Source organism: Myxine glutinosa, chromosome 9 (genome assembly GCF_964187855.1).
Source record: "Myxine glutinosa chromosome 9, kmMyxGlut1.1, whole genome shotgun sequence".
Classification (NCBI taxonomy): Eukaryota; Metazoa; Chordata; class Myxini; order Myxiniformes; family Myxinidae; genus Myxine; species Myxine glutinosa.
Window position 1 is genome coordinate 79,387,875 of NC_136269.1, and position 23,368 is coordinate 79,411,242.

General features: G+C 51.3%; 1 protein-coding gene across 2 annotated transcripts in view; it reads right to left on the reverse strand.

The window, feature by feature from the left end:
* The window catches only part of LOC137435295 (uncharacterized), a 92,720-nt gene extending 85,316 nt beyond the window's left edge, over positions 1–7,404 (reverse strand). For both annotated transcript variants that reach the window (XM_078784451.1, XM_078784449.1), the window contains exons 1-2: positions 7,283–7,404; positions 7,062–7,134 (exon numbers count right to left, since the gene is read on the reverse strand). In XM_078784451.1, the coding sequence (XP_078640577.1) occupies positions 7,062–7,092 (31 nt within the window). In that variant the 5' untranslated portion in view covers positions 7,093–7,134; positions 7,283–7,404. The remainder of the gene's footprint in view (positions 1–7,061; positions 7,135–7,282) is intronic.
* Between the last annotated feature and the right edge of the window lie 15,964 nt (positions 7,405–23,368).

Genomic DNA, 23,368 nt, shown 5'->3' on the forward strand with positions numbered 1-23,368 from the left:
ATGGCTCATTGTAAAGAACTCTCCATGGGGAATAAAATATGTTAATGATGACATCATAGGTCACGTGGTTCGGCCGCCATCTTGGAAAAACCGAAAAACGTTGCACCTCCATATCTCCGAAAATGCTCAATATAAAAAATTGAGACATGGCTCATTGTAAAGAACTCTCCATGGGGAATAAAATATGTTCATGATGACATCATCGGTCACGTGGTTCGGCCGCCATATTTGTCCTAAATGGCCGATAAAAAAGTAAATTCCGGCAAGTCCTCGGTCTCTGACCGATTTTTCATCTGTCTGTTTGCAGTACTACATCTACACCATTGCACGTAGAATCGCCAAACCTTACACACATATTTGTCTTGCCCTGTAATAGACTGTGCCCAATTTTTAACTCTCGGCCCAAGGCCTCCATTATGACGTCACAATTTGATAATTTGACAAGTACAAAACTTCAACCAATCAAGATGCAATTTCTTGAGCGACATGACGGCATAAACTGGTGGAGAAAAAAAAGAATGATGACGTCATCGGTCACGTGGTTCGGCCGCCATCTTGGAAAAACCGAAAAAATTTGCACCTCTATATCTCCGAAAGTGCTGAATAGAAAAAAATTGAGACATGGCTAATTATAAAGACCTCTCCATGGGGAATAAAATATGTTAATGATGATGTCATCGGTCACGTGGTTCGGCCGCCATCTCGGAAAAACTGAAAAACTTTGCACATCTATATATCTCCGAAAGTGATGAACAGAAAAAATTGAGACATGGCTCATTGTAAAGAACTCTCCATGTGGAATAAAATATGTTAATGATGATGTCATAGGTGCCTCCATTATGACGTCATACTTCGACAAATACAAAACTTCATCCGATCAAGATGCAATTTCTTGGGCATCATCAAGGAATAAATTAGTTTAAAAAACAAATAATGATGACGTCATCGGTCACGTGGTTCGGCCGCCATATTTGTCCAAAATGGATGATAAGAAAGTACATTCCGGCAAGTCCTCGGTCTCTGACCGATTTTTCATCTGTTTGTCTGTTTGTTTGTGTTTGTCCGCACAGAATAAATATGATTTTCTCTGCAACCATTGGTCCGATCGACAGGAAATTTTCACCATATGTGCAACTCCACCTGTATAATTTTTTAATGATAATTATGATGTCATAGGTCATGTGGTTCGGCCGCCATCTTGTAAAAACCGAAACACTTTGCACCTCTATATCTCCAAAAGTGCTGCTTCGGAAAAATTGAGACATGGCTCATTGTGAAGAACTCCCCATGGGGAATAAAATATGTTAATGATGATGTCATAGGTGCCTCCATTATGACATCATAATTTGACAAGTACAAAACTTCACCAGATCAAGATGAAATTTCTTGAGCGTCATGTAGGCATAAATAGGTGGAGAAAAAAAAAATGATGACGTCATCAGTCACGCATTTCGGCCGCCATATTTGTTTTAACACTAATCCTTAAAAACCACTGAAAATACATCCTGGCGAGGGTTTGCAATCTCTGATTGCTCTTTTTCTCGTTTCTTCTGTTGTAGAATGGAAGAACTATCAGCGGTAGGAGTAGTGCCACCAGCAAAGAAAGCCAGAACATCCACTGATTGGTCAAAGTGCATTCGCTGTGAATGTGCTAGCAAAAAAAAAAAAAATTTAACAAGCTCAGATGTAGCACACCCGAAGGAGCAAGTACAATACAAGCTGCAGCAACCATTCGAAAAGATGATGAAAGAACAAAGCGTCTCTTGGCACAAATCGATAAACTCGAATGGTACGGAGCAAAATGGCAAAAGAACTGCATTTCAACATTCAATAGCAAAGAAAATTGTCTGGTCAAATCCATTTCTGGTGTTTGTTCCCCCTCCATCTCCTCCCTTACCTCAAATGGCTACACAATTGACCGCACGTGACAAAGCCGAATGCCTCAACTCTGTGTTTGCCTCAAAATCTTGTGTCCCACACCCATCTCTCTCTGTTCCCTCCTTACCCAGTCGAACCCAACTGCTCCTGGACTCTGTCCTTCTCTCCTGACAAGGTGGAGAACTTTTTGTCAAACCTCGACTCTCATTCTGCAACTGGTCCAGACCGCATCAGCCCACTGGTCCTAAAATCCTGGACTGCCGCTCTATATCACCCTGTCTCTGTTCTTTTCACCCTCTCTTTTGCTCAAGGTCATCTGCCAGCAGCTTGGAAATCAGCAAACATTACTGCTTTACACAAAAAGGTGCAAAAACAGATCCTTGCAACTACAGACCAATCAGCCTGCTCACAATTATCAGCAAAGTCATGGAATCCATCATTGCTTCAGATATCAAATCCTTCCTCTTCTCCAATGGCTTGATCCTTGATCATCAATTTGGATTCAGACCAGGTCATTCTACTCTGGACATGTTGCTTCTGCTGTCTCAACAATGGATGGAGGTCCTCAATGCCAAACAGGAAATCAGAGCTGTCTCTCTTGACATATCATGTGCCTTTGATACGGTCTGGCACCAAGCTCTGCTCACCAAACTCTCCTCCTATGGTATCCATGGAAAACTCCACGCATGGCTTGCGGAATTCCTCTCTGGTCGTAGTCAACGTGTAGCCCTGAATGTATTTCTCTCATCTCCCCTTCCTGTTCTGGCTGGAGTTCCCCAAGGTAGTGTTGTGGGCCCTGTGCTATTTCTGTTCTTCATCAATGATCTCTCCGACTCTCTGGAAAATCTTCTCTATCTCTTTGCTGATGACTCCACTCTCTGTGGCTCCATTCCTCATCCCTCAGATCGGCAGTCTGCAGCCTCCTCACTCTCTGCAGACCTGGACAAAATCACAGACTGGTCAAACAAGTGGAACATGTCTTTCAATCCTGACAAATCTCACACTCTTACTCTGTATCTCCGAAAAGACCGACTGGAAAACCCTCCCATCTACTTTCTCAACAATCCTCTCCAAGAAGTTCTGTCGCTCAAGATTTTGGGTCTCACTATCTGCCATGATCTTTCTTGGGAAAACCACATTTCCAAGCTGGCCTCCAAAGCCAGTCGCCAACTGGGCATCCTCCGTCATGCGAAGTCCTTCCTTGGCACACCTGAGCTCCTCACCACATACAAGGCTTTCATCTGCAGCTCAATGGAATACTGTTCCCCCATCTTAGTCAGGTTCACTATGTTTTTTCGTTCAAAATCATGGTAGATTAGCAAACCTATACATTTTTGGAAACGTTTTTACATGGAAAATCTGAAAATCAATGTTTACATTTGCCAATTCCGACCAATTCGATTCGACCAATTCGACCAATCGACCAATTCCATTCGACCAATTCGACCATTCGACCAATCGCTTCGATCGACCATTCGACCATTCGACCAATTCGATCGACTTGATTCGATTCGATTCATCGAATTCGATTCGATCGACCATTCGACCAATTCGATTTGCCAATCAATTTGACCGACCTTTGCTTGTGTGGAACGGACTGTGAAAACGATGCGGACTATATTGTCGGATACGACATACAGGACAGTGATGACGAACTCTAAATGGCATATTCTGTAATCGTGTATGTTTGATGCCATTGACTGCCTGTGTATATTTTGTCATTGACTGCCTGTGTAGATGCGAAGTTATACTGACTGCATGTGTATATATGATTTTGCTGACTGCCTGTGTATGTTTGTTGGTGATATGAATTATTGTGACACATTTTGATGTTATTAACTGCCTGTACAAAATGATAACATGTATTTGATTATGCAACTTATCGCGAATATAAAGACAGTATTTTGCTATTCAAAACCTTTGATTCGTGTCTTACCATTCCCCATAGCACTAATTTGATACTTTCATTGGATCCCTTGTCCCTGAAAATATAGGTTTAGTATATTTTTTAAAGTTTTTAGGGTAATTAGAGGCAGAAATAGAACAAAATATGTATTTTACAGTGGCCATTTTGAAAATCAAAAATGGCCGCCATACAGGTATCTCTCCAAACGTAAACATTGATTTTTAGTTTCCTTATGCTATAACCTTTCCAAAAATGTATAGGTTTGCTAATCTACCATGATTTTGAACGAAATATAATTTATTGACATAGTGAACCTGACTATCTGGGCCGGTGCTCCTGCCTCACATCTAGCTCGGCTTCACGCTGTCAAAACCAAAGCTTTCAGAATTATTGGAATCTCCTGCGATGAAGCGAACTCCGAGGGCCTTTCACTCACTCACCGCAGGCAGGTTGGTGGTCTTTCTGTCTTCTACCGACTCCTCTCCGGCCTTGCTCCCCCAGCTCTCTCTGTACTCTGTCCCCCAAATATTCCTACAGGTCGCACAAGATCTGCCAGCAACCCTCTTATGGTTAAACTGCGAAAATCTAGGCTCTCTGCTCACCTTCACTCTTTCATTCCCCTTTTCTCCGACATCTGGAACAAACTCCCCCACTCCCTTCAATCCCACTCCTCCCTCCAGGTCTTTAAAACAGCTCTTCACCACCATCTCTTATCTTCCCCCATCCAAAACCTTGATCTTTTCTACCCCCGCTAATTCACCCGATATGCACTTTTTGGAAATTCCAACTTCTTTCCTGGAAGTCCTTGCAGTGTCCATATGTTTTATACCTCTCCCACCTACCCCCAAGCCCTCTCCCTCCCACATTTCTCTCGATGTCCCTGCTCTCAAATGTTGTGTTCGTATCCTCCCCACTCTCTCCCCATCTTGTCTACCGCTCCCCTTATTTTGTGTTTTATGTGTCGGTTTGACTTTTTGTGTGTTTTATGAGCTAATGTGTGTTTAATGTGCTCGCTCTTACACGACCCTCGATCTTGTATACAAAAAAAACCAAGACCAAAAGTCTAACAGCCGCGTAGCCGGGCTTGTAAAATATTATAAACCACAAACGCATATTATTAGCTTTTCAAACAGTCGCTAATGCTGCTTATAACATTAAACAAAGAAATTTGGAGAAATCTCAACATCCATGCGGTAAGTTTTACTTACAGAACTGAGCGAAGATCTACTGTAATCTACATACCCCACAAGGGTTGGAGGTGTGCTCACTTACCAAGCAGCTAGCTAGCGCTTGCCAAGCCAGCCGTTCCTTAAGGGTGTTGAATGAAGTGCTTGCTCGAATGCTTAAACCACTTGACCTTCATGCCATGAAGCTTGGCGTCCACATGGGGGGAGGCTTTTAAAATAACCTGGTAAACCTGGTAATAAACCTGATAAAGGATAACGTTCTCCACAAAAACCTTGGTAAATGAACACACACCCAATGTTCTTGAGACCCCACCATAGATCGACTGTAATCTATATACCCCAAAGAGGAATGACCCTTCCTGGAGCTGCCGTAGTGAGCGGGTGTACTTATAAATTAAAATGTCGGTCAGTGAAGTCAGCCGTCATAATGACGTCACAGACGTAATGGACACAAAACTTCCGCTACTTTAATATGTAGAATACGATATATTTTAACTTCCAGTAAGTTTGCAGTCACTACGAAGGGATTAGTGTTACGATTAGATTTACTATAATATTAACGTTACGTTATAATTATTTTGAAAATGATATCACTATAAAAAAAACCAAGGCAAATTCCTTACTTCCGCAGTTATTAATATTAGTGCCGAACACCGCTTATATCATCGATTCATGAACCATACACCGCTTCAATGCATTAACCTTCCATTCACGACATTGGGATTAAAGTGTTATGGTTATATTTACTATATTATTATTATTATTATTATTACGAAAACGATAATACTGAAACAATACACTACTGTATTAAGAAACCTGGGCTTAATTTGTCCGAAGCGGTCCGAAGATGAGTCATAACGCCTAAGCCTAAGGCCGATACATACCGTATTGTTGGAAGAGACGTAACGCCGATGCTTCGATTGTCATCTTAACAATCGGTTTGTTTGCGTTTCACACTTGATGAAAAATGTAAAGGTAGAGAATGGAGATTTTTATATACGACAGGTTCGCCGATATGTTCGGCCTGAACGAAATTGGAATCAAAATGGCGGTGTGTGGAGAGTCAGCCGCCGCAACGCTGTAATGACATCTGCCATCAGACGTAATCACATCGCCCTGTCATGTGACCAGATTCTCAGCTCTGATTGGTATACTTTGAGGGGACATACATATGGACGGAGAAACAGTTCTAGACGGCTCTGCCCGATGGGCTACGTCATAAAAATAAATATGTAAATTTTCTACAGTGACCTAACCAATGATTTAGCTTTGCATATTAAAATAGTATGTAGTGGTGTTTTTGAAGAAGCAATACGCATTCTTTAGGAACATTAAGTTTCACTCTTGAAGATTGTTTTGCTTTTATGTTGTGACCACAATTTACCCAGCAGGTAAAATAGTGACGTCATGATAGATTGTCTAAGATTATAAACTTTTCGAAAACCAATGACTCATTTTAAACAAAAAATGACCAGATAACGTATTAAAAAAAATTTATGCTCATATCAACTGTGTCAAAACGAAGAGGTGAAATGTAGTTTGGTTCACTTCATTTGCAATATCATGTAATTAGGTCGGTCCGAAATGGCTCTTTAAGAGGCCTTTCAGGAAGCCAACTTTGTCAATACTGTACTTCAGAGGGAAGCTAAATAGACCATATGATACGACAAACGAAGGATGAATGAAACCGAATTGAGTTTTCAGAAGAGTTTTTCCAAGTCAGTCTTTTTGCGCTTTTTGGTGCAAGTCTTTCACGAACTGGATGGCCAGGCCTGACGTTCGACCGAGTTGGCACGAAAATTGTAAATTGTTCAGTGTGCCGGCGATAACTCGCCAGTCTTCACGAAAGACACGACCACTAACGTACGGTACACTTTGTGATGAAACATCCAGCAAACGAACGCACTGCAGTCTCATTTACAAACATAGCCAGGCAGAGCCGCCTTTCCAGCTAAACTCCAAACTGCCTATATTATAATATATGAGAGGATGGTAGAACGAAACGGTAAGGTTTACCACATTCACAGACTGGTCTATAAATACCCGATCAAAAAAACCGAAAGAAAGATAACCGATAACCGATCCCCAACCTTGTTGATCCGGTTCCGGTTTCCTGTCCATCTTGCTGTCGCCAGCTGCAGCTGCTGACGTGCAAATGTAATCCTGAAAATAAAATAAATTCGACGATTATAGTATCAGGAGAAATGAACATAAAACATCATAAAACATAAAACATCATAAAACAAACATAAAACATAAAACATAAAACATCCGTCATTGACACCATCCATTAAACAAATTACCAGCTTACAAATAATTTCAACTGATTCGTTGGTACGTTGGTACGTTGGTACGTTGGTACATTCAACTGGTTCGTCAAAACCCGAGAGCATTTGAAAAAAAACCGCCCTGCCGCCAATTTTCATCTGGTTCTGGTTGCCACGTGTCTACGTCATCAATATACGACGTAGAGTCATCGTTTTAATGTAATATTTTTGAACAAAATTTGATTTTCAAATACAAGATTTTCAAACAAGTATAGTTGATGAGGTTATTGTTATTTAAATGACGAAAAAATACTATTTCGATAATACACCGCTTAAAGCGTTGTTGTTGTTATTATTATTATTATTATTATCATTGTTGTTACCACTACTACTACTGCTTCTAATGAATGCATATTGCATTGGAAATCAATTCTGTATTCATCCCAGAAGTTGCATCATTTACTGAGGTTGAAGGAGCTGGGGCTCCCACGTCGATCGGAAGAATGGACGCGACAAAAAGCTAGAATTCATCCGAGTTGCTTTAATGAAATCAAACACTCAGGCACTCTGAAAACCCGTTTATCGGTCAGCAATATATATCTATTAACCCAGGGGGTTTGCCCAGGCCCGGCGCCAGGGGGCATGCCCGGGCGTCCCGACCGAGGCCTGGCAAGTTGAGCGCGGGCCTGCCCGGGCGTCCTGGACGAGCCCGGCATGGTGATCGCTCCGCGTCCTTGATAGGTGCAAGGCGATTGTGAAACCCCAGCGGCAGCCGCTACACACGTCCCCCCAGAATCGACTTGCACCGGCAGGGTCAACTTGAGGGGGGTCCTGATGACCCGGCCGAAGCGACCCCTGGCGGGTCGTGGGAGGGGGTCCGGTGAGGTGGTGGGCGGTCGAGTGGGGGGCCCCGTGGACGGGGGGCGGCCTCGCCGCGGCGGAAGGGCCACCCGTGGTGGGTGGTCGACGTCCACGTGCGCCGGCTTGAGGCGGTCCACTGCAATCCGGTCCGACCTGCCGCCGATGTCGATGACGAACGACTTGTCGTCCCGTCGCAGCACCCGGAAGGGCCCGTCGTACGGCGGTTGGAGTGGCCACCGATGTGCGTCGTGACGCATAAAAACATACTCCGCTGTGCGGAGTGCTGGGGGGACGTAGGACTGGGGGTCACCGTGGTGGGATGTCGGCACGGGGGCAAACCGTCGGGCGGCCTCCTGGAGGTCCGAGCGCTGGTGAGCTGTGGACCAGGGACTGGTAGCGTCGGGCACGAATTCGCCCGGGACGCGTAGCACCTGGCCATAGACCAGCTCGGCGGTGGATGCCTGGAGGTCCTCCTTGGGGGCCGTGCGAAGGCCCAAAAGGACCCACGGCAGCCGGTCGGCCCAACCGCCGTCTTGAAGCCGGCCATGAGCGCGGCCTTCATGGAGCGGTGGAATCGCTCGCACAACCCGTTTGCTTGGGGGTGGTAGGCCGTAGTACGGTGGAGCTTGACCCCCAGGTTGCGGGCGACCGCGCCCCACAGCTCGGAGGTGAACTGTGGTCCGCGGTCTGACGAGATGTCCGCCGGTGCGCCGAAGCGGGCGACCCAGGTGGCGATGAAAGCCTGCGCCACGTCGGCGGTGGTGGTGGAGACGAGGGGAACGGCCTCCGGCCACCTGGTGGTCCTGTCCACCATGGTGAGCAGGTGTGTGAACCCCCGTGACGGGGGGAGGGGGCCCACCAGATCCACGTTGACGTGGTCGAAACGTCGTTCGGGCACGGTGAAAGGTGCCAGCGGGGCCTGGATGTGTCGGTGGACCTTGGCCCGTTGGCAGGCCGTGCAGGCGCTGGTCCAATCGCGGACGTCCCGACGAAGGCCGTCCCAGACGAAACGCGCCGACACCAGCTTCTGGGAAGCTTTCCGGCCCGGGTGGGAAAGGCCGTGGAGGGAGGTGAAGATGCGGCGTTGCCAGGTGACGGGCACGATGGGGCGAGGCTGGCCTTGGGAGACGTCGCAGAGCAGGACAGTGTCCGCGCAGGGGATGTCGGCCAGGCGGAGGCCCGTGTCCGCCGCCCGGAGGGCTTGCACCGTGGTGTCGGTGGTTTGGTCCGCCGCCATAAGCGCAAAATCCACGCCCAGGTGGACCGCGTTCGCGCTGGCCCGGGAAAGACAGTCGGCCATGGCGTTGTTTTTGCCGGCGACGTGCCGGATGTCCGTGGTAAACTCCGACACGGCGGAGAGGTGGCGCTGTTGGCGGGCCGACCATGGCTCCGTGACCTTGGCCATGGCGTAAATCAACGGCTTGTGGCCGACGAACGCCGTGAAAGGTCGGCCCTCCAGGAGGTGGCGGAAATGGCGGACGGCCAGGTGTAGACCGAGGAGCTCCCGGTCAAACGTGCTGTATTTGAGCTCGTTCGGCCGGAGCTGCCGGCTGAAAAAAGCGAGTGGCTGCCAAACCCCGTTCACCCATTGCTCATGTACGGCGCCCACCGCGTAGTCGGAGGCATCCGTGGTGAGGGCGATGGGAGCGTTGAGCACCGGGTGAGCGAGCAGTGTTGCGTCGGCGAGGGCCCGCTTTGAGCGTTGGAAGGCCGCATCCATTGCTGCGGACCAGGCGATGTCGTGCTTGGCCGGCTTGCCCCGGAGGGCGTCGTAGAGGGGCCGCATGAGGTGAGCAGCGCGGGGCACGAAGCGGTGATAAAAATTCACCATTCCCAGGAATTCCTGCAGGGCCTTTATGGTGCGGGGATGCGGGAACGTGGTGATGGCCTCGACCTTGGTTGGCAGCGGCACGGCCCCGTTCTTGGTGATGTGGTGGCCCAAAAAATCAACGGCCGTCATGCCGAAGTGGCATTTGGCCGGGTTGACGATGAGGCCGTGCTCGCTGAGGCGCTCGAACAGTGTTCGGAGGTGGAGGAGGTGCTCGGCCCGGGACGTGCTGGCGACGAGGATGTCGTCCAGGTAAACGAAAAGGAACGGCAGGTCACGCAGCACGCCGTCCATCAAGCGCTGGAACGCCTGAGCCGCGTTCTTGAGACCAAACGGCATCCGCAAGAATTCGAATAAGCCGAACGGCGTGATGACTGCCGTTTTAGGGACGTCGGCCGCCCTGACAGGTACCTGGTGATATCCCCGTATGAGATCAATTTTCGAAAAAATGACCCGTCCCGCCAGACGGGCGGAGAAGTCTTGGATATGCGGGATCGGGTACCTGTCGGGGGTGGTAGCGTCATTCAGACGGCGGTAGTCGCCACACGGGCGCCATCCACCCCCCGGCTTTGGCACGATGTGCAGTGGCGAGGCCCACGCGCTATCGGAGCGCCGCACGATGCCGAGGTGCTCCAACGCGTCGAATTCGGCCTTCGCTACGGCGAGCTTGGCTGGGTCGAGGCGGCGGGCCCTGGCGTAGACCGGCGGGCCCGTGGTTGGTATGTGGTGCTCGATCCCATGCCGTACTGCGACGGCCGAAAACGTCAGCCGCGTGAGGGCCGGGAACTCCGTGAGCAGGCGAGCAAACTCGTTCGCCGCCGGGACGGTGCATGCCAGCTCGGTCGGCGCGGAGCTGCTCAATGTGCATACCAGGGAGCTGAAGGTTTCAGCGTTGATTAAACGACGCCGTTGGACGTCCACCAGCAGTCCGTGTGCGCAGAGGAAGTCGGCGCCTAGCAGAGCCACGGGCACGTTGGCGGTTACAAACGTCCAAGCAAAGCGTTGGCCGCCGAAGCAGAGGGTGACGTTGCGCGGGCCGAAGGTGCGGATAGTCGATCCGTTGGCCGCAACTAAGGAGGGGCCGCAAACCGCGGATTGCCTGTCCTGGTCAGAGGCGGGTATGACGCTCAGTTGGGCGCCGGTGTCGCACAGGAAGCGCCGTCCGGACGCTTTATCCGTGATGAACAGTAAGTTGCCCGTGTGGCCGGCGCTCATGGCTGGTAATGAACGCCGGCCCGGCCGTTTCCCGGCCTGCCGAAGGTGCACGGGGGTCGGCATGTCCGGGCCTTCTGTCCGAACCTGGCATGATAGTAACACCACGTTTGGTCAGGTGGAGGCCTCGGTCGTCGTGCTGGAGGTGGTCGGCTCGGTAGAGCGGCCGCCAATGGCGTCGGCAGTTCGGCCGTCGACCGTGCCGGGTGCTCGGGCGCCCTGGGTGTTGCGTCGGACGGCGGTGGGTCCCATGTCGCCGCTGCGATGCGCTGTCCTGCGGCGGAGATCTTGTCGGCTTCTCTGGCAAGGGCCCGGGGATCTGTGATCGTCGTGCTTGCCAGGGCGAGGCGTACCGGGTTAGGCAGCTGACGGAGGAACAGCTCCCGGAACAGGAATGCCGGAGAGTGCTCGCCGAGCAGTGAAAGCATGTAATCCATTCGCTCGGAAGGGCGCGTGTCGCCGAGCTCAGGCAGATCGAGCAGGCGCCGTGCGCGTTCCGCCGATGGGAGGGCGAAAGCATCGAGGAGAAGCTTCCTCATCGCGCCGTATTTGTCAGCGGCTGGCGGGCTTTCGAGGAGGCTCAGGGCGCGGGCCGCGGTAGCCGAACCGAACGCTGCTACCACATGGTGGAAGCGGGTGTCGTCGGCCGTGATGCCTCGCAGGGCGAACAGGGACTCCGCCTGTGCGAACCAAACCGCCGCGTGAGCCTCCCAGAAGGTAGGCAGTTTAAGGGCGACTGCCGTGTCCATGTCGATAGGTCACCAATGAAGGAGCTGGGGCTCCCACGTCGATCGGAAGAATGGACGCGACAAAAAGCTAGAATTCATCCGAGTTGCTTTAATGAAATCAAACACTCAGGCACTCTGAAAACCCGTTTATCGGTCAGCAATATATATCTATTAACCCAGGGGGTTTGCCCAGGCCCGGCGCCAGGGGGCGTGGCCCAGCGTCCTGGCTGCGGCCTGGCAAGTTGAGGGCGAGCCTGCCCGGGCATGCCCGGGCGTCCCGACCGAGGCCTGGCAAGTTGAGCGCGGGCCTGCCCGGGCGTCCTGGACGAGCCCGGCATGGTGATCGCTCCGCGTCCTTGATAGGTGCAAGGCGATTGTGAAACCCCAGCGGCAGCCGCTACAAGGTGATGCATTGCCCAATGCCCATGCTCGTTTCGAGCACGAATTTGTAATTGTAATTTACTAGGGCATGCCCGTACGTGGGTGCAATGCCCGTACGTGGGTACGTGGGTACGTGGGTGCGAGTACGGTGACAATCCCCCCCCCCCCTCTATTTACATGAAATGGTTTGGTCCATGAAATGTTTTGGTCCATTCGCAACGCCAAAGCGAACGGCGAACGCTTTACATGAAATGGTTTGGTCCATGAAATGTTTTGGTCCATTCGCAACGCCAAAGCGAACGGCGAACGGCTTGCGAGTACAGTGACAATCCCCCCCCCCCCCCCCCTCTATTTACATGAAATGGTTTTAATTAGTTTTAAAACATAGTTTAACGCCAACATAGCGGCAACATAGTTTGCCAACGTGAAATAAATGAATACGCTCTCAAATGTGCCGTCCGAGGCAGAGTGTGTTCGCCACGTTCGGCACACGCGATAGCTCGCTGCTCTCTGATTGGTTGAATCGTTTTTTGGACATAGCTCGGTAAGTAATTGTCCGATTAATATGAAACCTTGAAAAGGCACATCCTCGGGTCCCCAGCAATATACCTGGCAAGTTTAAAGTATATCGGACCCGTGGTTGTCGAGAAACAGCGGTCACAGACAAACAAACAAACACACATACAGAGATTACTGGAATTATAGATAGAAGATTGAGGGTGCCGGGAATAACTCACCTCCTCCACGCAAAAAACCGTGGGAACATTAACGTCCACCAAGTCTGTAATGCTAGCAGACGGGACACCCAGTTTTAACGTCCATCCGAGTCTCCGACGGACAACGCACATTGGCACATAAATCAACGTGTCAGGATGACCAGAGGCGTGTCCCTTAGCAAGCGGCTCAAGCAAGCACTCCAACGGAACGCATTGCTCGGCAAAACAGCATGGCGGTCTTCAATTGCAAACATTATTGCCATGGTGCCGGACTCAAACAAATGCTGTTTCGCCGTCGTTGTCAGTTTTACTCGATCCTCTTGTGACAACAACTCCAAATTAATCGATTGTGTTAGCGGAGATGGAGAGTACTACATGAAGAGTAAAATAAAGAGAAACTCGGTGGAGCGCAAACCTCTGCCAGGCTGAACAGTTTACGTTTTGCATACCACTGATGACTGATAGGACGGATCTGGATTCGGACCTGAACCAAAAATCGAATCGGGTCGTTTTTTTATTTTTTATTTCTTTTTGTATACAGAGTCGAGGCTCGTGAAAGAGCTAACATTTATCAAACAAACAGATCAAACAAACAAGTAAACAAAGTATATAAAAGTGGGAGTGGTCGACAAGATGGGGAGAGAAGGGGAGGAAGCACACAAACACAACATTTGAGAGCAGGGACATCGGGAGATGTGTGGGAGGGAGAGGGCCTGGGGGGAGGCAGGATAGGTATAAAACGCAAGGACACCAAGGACTTCCAGGAAAGAAGACAAAAGTCACCTCAAAAAAGTGGATTTGGGGTGAAATTAGCGAGGGTAGAAAAGATCAAGGTTTTGGATTGGGGAAGATAAGAGATGGTGGTGAACAGCCGTTTTAAAGACCTGGAGGGAGGAGTGGGATTGAAGAGAGTGAGGGAGTTTGTTCCAGAAGCGGGAGAAAAGAGGAATGATGGAGTGAAGGTGAGCAGAGAGTCTTGATTTTGGCAGTTTAACCATAAGAGGGTTACTGGCAGATCTTGTGCGACCTGTAGGAATATTTGGGGGACAGAGCACAGAGAGAGCTGGGGGAGCAAGGCCGGAGAGGAGTCGGTAGAAGACGGAAATATCTAACTTTGTGGTTGGCTGTACGAACACAGCCCAATTCAAATTACTTCATCCTTGTCACACACTTTGAGCACCATTTTGTTAAATCCTCACAAAATTTTCCTATTAACTATCCCATTCAACTATTTTCCCCCAAATAACTCATCCAAATCCCATTACAAATCTCATTAAAATCCCATGTTTTGTCTGGCAGGGTTAGGGTTCTTGTCACACACCCAACCTGTCCACCAAATCTTGTCCAAATCCGTCCTTAACTCGAGCAGTCCTCCCTTAGCGTAGTCCCTGAAGCTATGGTAAACGTTATTAGTACAGGTATTTTATAAAAAGATCTTTGGTCGACCTTGAACAAATTGCATCAAAAAGTATCTCTGCTGTTTTATACTCCTGAATATGTCCTCTACCACATATAAATAGTCTTTTAAGGGATCCCAAAAGGGGAAACCTATTAAAATCACTGGAATATGACCCCACCTAAAAATCCCATTTCTCCACATTTCAGCCTTCTTTAAACATGTTAAAACCTTTCTGAACGTTTCAAGGGACGCACAAGGTCAGCACCAGGACGCACTATTTATGACTGTGAGGTGTTTTTATTATGCGTTTTATGGCTGTGAGGTGTTTTTATTACGTGTTTTATGGCTGTGAGGTGTTTTTAATTTTGTGGTGGAGAGGTGTTTTATTACGCGTTTTATGGCTGTGAGGTGTTTTTATTATGCGTTTTATGGCTGTGAGGTGTTTTTATTATGCGTTTTATGGCTGTGAGGTGTTTTTATTATGCGTTTTATGGCTGTGAGGTGTTTTTATTATGCGTTTTATGGCTGTGAGGTGTTTTTATTATGCGTTTTATGGCTGTGAGGTGTTTTTATTATGCGTTTTATGGCTGTGAGGTGTTTTTATTATGCGTTTTATGGCTGTGAGGTGTTTTTATTATGCGTTTTATGGCTGTGAGGTGTTTTTATTATGCGTTTTATGGCTGTGAGGTGTTTTATTACGCGTTTTATGGCTGTGAGGTGTTTTTATTATGCGTTTTATGGCTGTGAGGTGTTTTTATTACGCGTTTTATGGCTGTGAGGTGTTTTTAATTTCGTGGTGGTGAGGTGTTTTTAATTTTGTGGTGGTGAGGTGTTTTATTACGCGTTTTATGGCTGTGAGGTGTTTTTATTACGGTTTTATGGCTGTGAGGTGTTTTTAATTTCGTGGTGGTGAGGAGTTTTTAATTTTGTGGTGGTGAGGTGTTTTATTACGCGTTTTATGGCTGTGAGGTGTTTTTATTACGTGTTTTATGGCTGTGAGGTGTTTTTAATTTCGTGGTGGTGAGGAGTTTTTAATTTTGTGGTGGTGAGGTGTTTTATTATGCGTTTTATGGCTGTGAGGTGTTTTTATTACGCGTTTTATGGCTGTGAGGTGTTTTTAATACGTGTTTTATGGCTGTGAGGTGTTTTTATTACGTGTTTTATGGCTGTGAGGTGTTTTTAATTTTGTGGTGGTGAGGTATTTTTATTATGCGTTTTATGGCTGTGAGGTGTTTTTATTACGTGTTTTATGGCTGTAAGGTGTTTTTAATTTTGTGGTGGTGAGGTCTTTTATTACGCGTTTTATGGCTGTGAGGTGTTTTTATTACGTGTTTTATGGCTGTGAGGTGTTTTTAATTTCGTGGTGGTGAGGTGATTTTATTACGCGTTTTATGGCTGTGAGGTGTTTTTATTACGTGTTTTATGGCTGTGAGGTGTTTTTATTACGTGTTTTATGGCTGTGAGGTGTTTTTATTACGTGTTTTATGGCTGTGAGGTGTTTTTAATTTCGTGGTGGTGAGGTGTTTTTAATTTTGTGGTGGTGAGGTGTTTTTATTACGTGTTTTATGGCTGTGAGGTGTTTTAAATTACTTGGTGGTGAGGTGTTTTGAATTACTTGGTGGTGAGGCGTTTTGAATTACGTGGTGGTGAGGTGTAATCGTCCCAAACTTCCAGTCTGCACCTACCCCTCCCCTATGTGTGTGCTGAGGGTTTCTTTCTTGAAGAAAAAACATTCAACCTAACTCTTCAACCTAAATTGCCTATAAAAATGTAATATTACAAACACAACAAATACATTTGTGCAAAGTAATTGTTTGTATTATGATTGGTGTAAATCATGACAACACAGCAACTCAGGTACAGTCATTAGCCTCAGCTAAAATGAGCCTGATCCTCGGTAACGACGCTTGGTGAGGCGAGCACAGCGAGCCGAGCCAAGCTAGTATATATGTATGTATATAATTATATATATATATATATACATATATATATATATATATATATATATATACATACATATATATATCATTGGCACTTCCCATTTAATGTGTGATATCATCGACTGCTCCATCAAATATATTGTAGCGGTTACCGCTGGGTATACACAATCGCCTTGCACCTACCGAGAACGCGGCCAGGGAGCGATCACCAGGCCGGGCTCGTCCAGGCCGCCCGGACAGGCCCAGACGAGCCTCTCCCGGGCATGCCCGGACTCGCCATTCCCAGGCTCGCCCAGGACGCCCGGGCATGTCCAGACTCGCCTTTCCAGGGCTCGCCCAGGACGCCCGGGCACGCCCGCTCTCGCCTTTCCCGGGCTAACACTCCGGCATGATGTGTATATATATTGCTGCCCAATAAACGGGCTTTTCAGAGTACCCGAGTTTGATACGTGCAATAAAGCAACTCGGACGAATTTCCGTCTTTGGTCCCGTCAATCCTTTCGACTCACGTTGGAGCACAGCTCCTTCATTGGTGACCCACGACATGGACACGGCAGTTGCCCTTAAACTGCCTACCTTCTGGGAGGCTCACGCGGCGGTTTGGTTCACCCAGGCGGACTCCCAGTTTGCCCTGCGAGGCATTACCGCCGACGACACCCGCTTCCACCATGTGGTAGCGGCGCTCGGCTCCGCCACCGCGGCCCATGCCCTGAGCCTCCTCCAGCGCCCACCAGCCGCTGACAAGTATGGCGCGATCAAGACGCTCCTCCTCGACACATTCAACCTCCCGCTGGCGGAACGCGCACGACGCCTGCTCGACCTGCCCGAGCTCGGCGACACGCGCCCGTCCGAGCGAATGGATTACATGCTCTCGCTGCTCGGGACGCACTCGTCAGATTTTCTTTTCCGAGAGCTGTTCCTCCGCCAGCTGCCTAGCCAGGTCCGCTTCGCCCTGGCAGGCACGCAGATCGCGGATCCCCGCGCCCTCGCCAGGGAAGCCGACAAGATCTCCTCGGCAGGCCAATACATCGGGGCGGCTACCTGGAACCCGCCGCGGTCCGAGGTGACGCCCATGGTGCCAGAGCGCCCTGCGCGGTTGGAGGCCGAACTGCCGGTGCAACTGGCGGCCGCCACGCCGCGCCAACCGCTTCCAACACAACGGCCGGGGCCTCCACCTGACCAGGAGTGGTGTTATTACCATGCCAGGTTCGGACGGAAGGCTCGGACATGCCGACCCCCGTGCACTTTCGGCAAGTCGGGAAACGGGCGAGCCGGCGCTCATTACCAGCCATGAGCGCCGGCCACTCGGGCAACTTGCTTTTTATTAAGGACAAAGCGTCCGGGCGGCGTTTCCTTTGTGACACCGGCGCCCAACTGAGCATCATACCCGCCTCCGAGCAGGACAAGCAGACCGCCGTTTGCGGCCCCTCCTTGGTCGCTGCCAATGGATCGGACATACGCACCTTTGGCCCACGCAACGTCACCCTCTGCTTCGGCAGCCAGTGCTTTAATTGGACCTTTGTGACCGCAAGCGTGCCCATGGCTTTGCTGGGCGCCGACTTCCTCTGCACGCACGGGCTGCTGGTCGACGTCAAACGGCGTCGCCTTGTCAATGCCGAGACCGTCAGCTCCCTGGCATGTACGATGAGCAGCTCCGTGCCGACCGAACTAGCATGCGCCCTCCCGGCGGCGAACGAGTACGCTCGCCTGCTCGAGGAATTCCCGGCCCTCACGCGGCCGACGTTTTCGGCCGTCGCAGTGAGACATGGTATCGAGCACCACATACCAACTACGGGCCCGCCGGTCTACGCCAGAGCCTGCCGCCTCGACCCGGCCAAGCTCGCCGTGGCCAAAGCCGAGTTCGACGCCTTGGAGCGCCTCAGCATCGTGCGGCGCTCCGATAGCGCGTGGGCCTCACCACTGCACATCGTGCCAAAGCCGGGGGGTGGATGGCGCCCATGTGGCGACTACAGCCGCCTCAACGACACTACCACCCCCGACAGGTATCCTATCCCGCACATCCAAGACTTTTCCGCCCGTTTGGCGGGACAGGTCATTTTTTCCAAAAATTGACCTGATACAGGGATACCACCAGGTACCTGTCAGGCCAGCCGACGTCCCAAAAATGGCCATCATCACGCCGTTCGGCCTGTTCGAATTTTTGAGGCTGCCGTTTGGCCTCAAGGACGCGGCCCAGGCGTTCCATCGCTTGATGGACGGTGTGCTGCGCGACCTGCCATTTCTCTTCATCTACCTGGACGACATCCTCGTCGCCAGCACGTCCCGGGCCGAGCACCTCCTCCACCTCCGAACACTGTTCGGATGCCTCAGCGAGCATGGCTTAATCATCAACCCGGCCAAATGCCACTTCGGCACGACGGCCGTTGACGTTTTGGGCCACCGCATCACCAAGACCGGGGCCGTGCCACTGCCGACCAAGGTCGAGGCCATCACCAAGTTCCCGCGTCCCCGCCCCATCAAGGCCCTGCAAGAGTTCCTCGGCATGGTGAATTTTTATCACCGTTTCGTGCCCCGCGCTGCTCAGCTCATGCGGCCCCTTTACGAAGCCCTCTGGGGCAAGCCGGCCAAGCATGACATCGTCTGGTCCGCGGCCATGGACGCGGCATTCACGAGCGCGAAGCGGGCCCTCGCCGACGCTACGCTGCTGGCTCACCCGGTGCTCGACGCTCCCATCGCCCTCACTACGGACGCCTCCGACTACGCGGTGGGCGCCGTACATGAACAATGGGTGAACGGGGTTTGGCAGCCACTCGCTTTTTTTAGCCAGCAACTCTGGCCGAACGAGTTAAAATACAGCACGTTTGACCGCGAGCTCCTCGGTCTATTCCTGGCCGTTCGCCATTTCCGGCACCTCCTGGAGGGCCGCCCGTTCATGGCTTTCGTTGACCACAAGCCGTTGGTTTACGCAATGGCCAAAGTCACGGAGCCGTGGTCGGCCCACCAGCAGCGCCACCTCTCCGCCGTGTCGGAATTTACCATGGACATCCGGCACGTCGCCGGCAAAGACAACGCCGTGGCCGACTCTCTCTCTCGGGCCAGCGCGAACGCGGTCCACCTCAGCGTGGACTTCGCGCTCATGGCGGCCGACCAGACCACCGACACCACGGTGCAAGCCCTCCGGGCGGCAGACACGGGCCTCCGCCTGGCCGACGTCCCCTTCGCGGACACTGTCCTGCTCTGCGACGTCTCCCAAGGCCAGCCTCGCCCCATCGTGCCCGCTACCTGGCAGCGCCGCATTTTCGCCTCCATCCACGGCCTTTCCCACCCGGGCCGGAAGGCTTCCCAGAAGCTGGTGTAGGCGCGTTTTGTCTGGCACGGCCTTCGAAGGGACGTTCGCGATTGGGCCAATGCCTGCACGGCCTGCCAGCGGGCCAAGGTCCACCGCCACACCCAGGCCCCGCTGGCACCTTTCACCGTGCCCGAACGGCGTTTCGACCACGTCAACGTGGAACTGGTGGGCCCCCTTCCCCCATCGCAGGGTTTTACACACCTGCTCACCATGGTGGACAGGACCACCAGGTGGCCGGAGGCCGTTCCCCTCGTTTCCACCACCACCGCCGACGTGGCACAGGCTTTCATCACCACCTGGGTCGCCCGTTTCGGCACACCGGCGGACATCTCTTCGGACCGCGGTCCGCAGTTCACCTCCGAGCTGTGGGGCGCGGTCGCCCGCAACCTGGTAGTCCAGCTCCACCGTACAACGGCCTACCACCCGCAAGCCAATGGGTTGTGTGAGCGTTTTCACCGCTCCATGAAGGCCGTGCTCATGGCCGGCCTCCAGGACGATGGTTGGGCCGACCGGCTGCCGTGGGTCCTTTTGGGCCTCCGCACGGCCCCCAAGGAGGACCTCCAGGCGTCCACCGCCGAGCTCGTCTATGGCCAGCTCCTCCGCGTCCCGGGCGAGTTCGTGCCCGATGCTACCAGTCCCTGGTCCGCAGCTCGCCAGCGCTCGGACCTCCAGGAGGCTGCCCGACGGTTTGCCCCCGTGCCAACGTACCGCCACGGTGGCCCCCAGTCCTACGTCCCCCCAGCGCTTCGCACAGCGGAGTACGTTTTTGTGCGTCATGACGCACACCGGGGGCCACTCCGGCCGCCGCACGACGGGCCCTTCCGGGTCCTGCGACGGGACGACAAGTCATTCATCATCGACATCGGCGGCAGGTCGGACCGGATTTCAGTGGACCGCCTCAAGCCGGCGCACGTGGACGTCGACCAGCCACCACGGTTGGCCATTCCTCCGCGGCGAGGCCGCCCCCCGTCCACAGTTCCCCCCGCTCGACCACCCGCCACCACAACGGACCCCCCCCCCCCCCACGACCCTCCAGGGGTCGCTTCGGCCGGGTCATCAGGACCCCCCTTAAATTGACCCTGCCGGTGCAAGTCGATTCTGGAGGGGCATGTGTAGCGGTTACCGCTGGGTATACACAATCGCCTTGCACCTACCAAGAACGTGGCCAGGGAGCGATCACCAGGCTGGGCTCGTCCAGGCTGCCCGGACAGGCCCAGACGCGCCTCTCCCGGGCATGCCCGGACTCGCCGTTCCCAGGCTCGCCCGAGCCGCCCGGGCACGCCCGGTCTCGTCTTTCCCGGGCATGCCCAGCCTCGCCTTTCCAGGGCTCGCCTAGGACGCCCGGGCATACCCACTCTCGCCTTTCCAGGGCTCGCCTAGGACGCCCGGGCACGCCCGCTCTCGCCTTTCCCGGGCTCGCCTAGGACGCCCGGGCATGCCCGCTCTCGACTTTCCAGTGCTCGCCCAGGACGCCCGGGCATGTCCAGACTCGCCTTTCCAGGGCTCGCCCAGGACGCCCGGGCACGCCCGCTCTCGCCTTTCCCGGGCTAACGCTCGACATGATGTGTATATATATTGCTGCCCGATAAACGGGCTTTTCAGAGTACCCGAGTTTGATACGTGCAATAAAGCAACTCGGACGAATTTCCGTCTTTGGTCGCGTCAATCCTTTCGACTCGCGTTGGAGCACAGCTCCTTCAATATCACCATTTTTATGAACAAAATAGAGGGTCACTTTAAGATACTGCTTTCATCCTCAAGGTTGCACAAGATCTGCCTGCAACCCTCTTATGGTTAAACTGCCAAAATCAAGACTCTCTGCTCAACTTCACTCTTTCATTCCTCTTTTCTCCCGCCTCTGGAACAAACTCCCCCACTCCCTTCAATCCCACTCCTCCCTCCAGGTCTTTAAAACAGCTGGCCACCACCATCTCTTATCTTCCCCCATCCAAAACCTTGATCTTTTCTACCCACGCTAATTCACCCCAAAACCTCTTTTTTGAAATACCAACTTCTTTCCTGGAAGTCTTTGGTGTCCTTGTGTTTTACTTCTCCCACCCACCCCCCTTCCCACGCCGCCTCCCCCCAAGGCCTCTCCCTCCTACACATTCCCGATGTCCCTCACAAATGTTGTGTTTATGTACTTCCCTTTCTCTCCCCATCTTATCTACTGCTCCCCTTTTTATATATTTTGTTTGTTTGTCTGTTTGATTTGTTTGTGTGATAAATGTTAGCTCTTTCACGAGCCTCGATTATGTATACAAAAAACAAACAAAAAAATTCTACTAGCACAAGAGCATGACTTTCATTTTTTTTTTTTTTTTTTTTGTATTCAAGATCGACGCTCGTGCAAGAGCTAACATCAATCACGAAAAAAACAAACGGACACACAAAACATACAATAAAGGGAGCGGGAGACAAGATGGGGAGAGAAGGGGAAGCACACAAGTACAACAGCAGAGAACAGGGACATCGTGAGATCTGTGGGAGGGAGAAGGCTTGGGGAGAGGAGGCATGGGAAGGTGGTGGGTGGGGTGGGAGAGGTCTAAAACACATGAACACTGCGAGCACTTCCAGGAAAGAAGTCGGTATTTCAAAAAAACAAGAAGGATCTGGGGTGAATTAACGGGGGTAGAAGAGATCAAGGTTTTGGATGGGTGAAGATAAGAGATGGTTGTGAACAGCTGTTTTAAAGACCTGGAGGGAGGAGTGGAATTGAAGAGAGTGAGGAAGTTTGTTCCAGTGGCGGGACAAAAGAGGTATGAAGGAGTGAAGGTGAGCAGAGAGTCTTGATTTTGGCAATTTCACCAGAAGAGGGTTACTGGCAGATCTTGTGCGACCAGTCGGAATATTTGCGGGACAGAGCACAGAAAGAGCTGGTGGAGCTAGGCCGGATATGAGTCGGTAGAAGACAGAAAGACCACCTGCCTGCGGTGAGTGAGTGAAAGGCCCTCGGAATTAGCTTCATTGCGGGAGATTCCAATGATTCTGAAAGCTTTGGTTTCAACAGCGTGAAGACGAGCGAGGTGTGAGGCAGGAGCAACAACCCAGAGGGAAGAACAGTATTCCATTGAGCTGCGGATGAAAGCCTTTTATGTGGTGAGGAGCTCAGATGTGCCAAGGAAGGATTTTGCACAACGGAGGTTGCCCAGTCGGCGACTGGTTTTTGGAGACCAGCTCGGAAATGTGGTTTTCCCAGGAAAGATCATGGCAGATAGTGAGACCCAAAAGCTTGAGTGACAGAATTTCTTGGAGAGGATTGTTGAGAAAGCAGATGGGAGGGTTGTCCAGTTGGTCTTTTCGCAGAGACATCGTAAGAGTGTGAGATTTGTCAGGATTGAAAGACATGTTCCACTTGTTTGACCAGTCTGTCATTTTGCCCAGGTCTGCAGAGAGTGAGGGGGCTGCAGACTGCCGATCTGAAGGATGAGGTATGGAGCGGTAGAGAGTGGAGTCATCAGCAAAGAGATAGCGACGATTTTCCAGTGAGTCGGAGAGATCATTGATGAAGACCAGAAAAAGCACAGGGCCCAGAGCACTACCTTGGGGAACTCCAGCCAGAACAGGAAGGGGAGATGAGAGAAACCCATTCATGGCCGCACGTTGACTATGACCAGAGAGGAAGTCCACAAGCCATGCGTGGATATTTCCATGGATATCATCGGAGGATAGTTTGGTGAGCAGAGCGATGTGCCAGACCGTATCGAAGGCACGCGATATTTCAAGGAAGACAGCTCTGATTTCCTGTTTGGGAT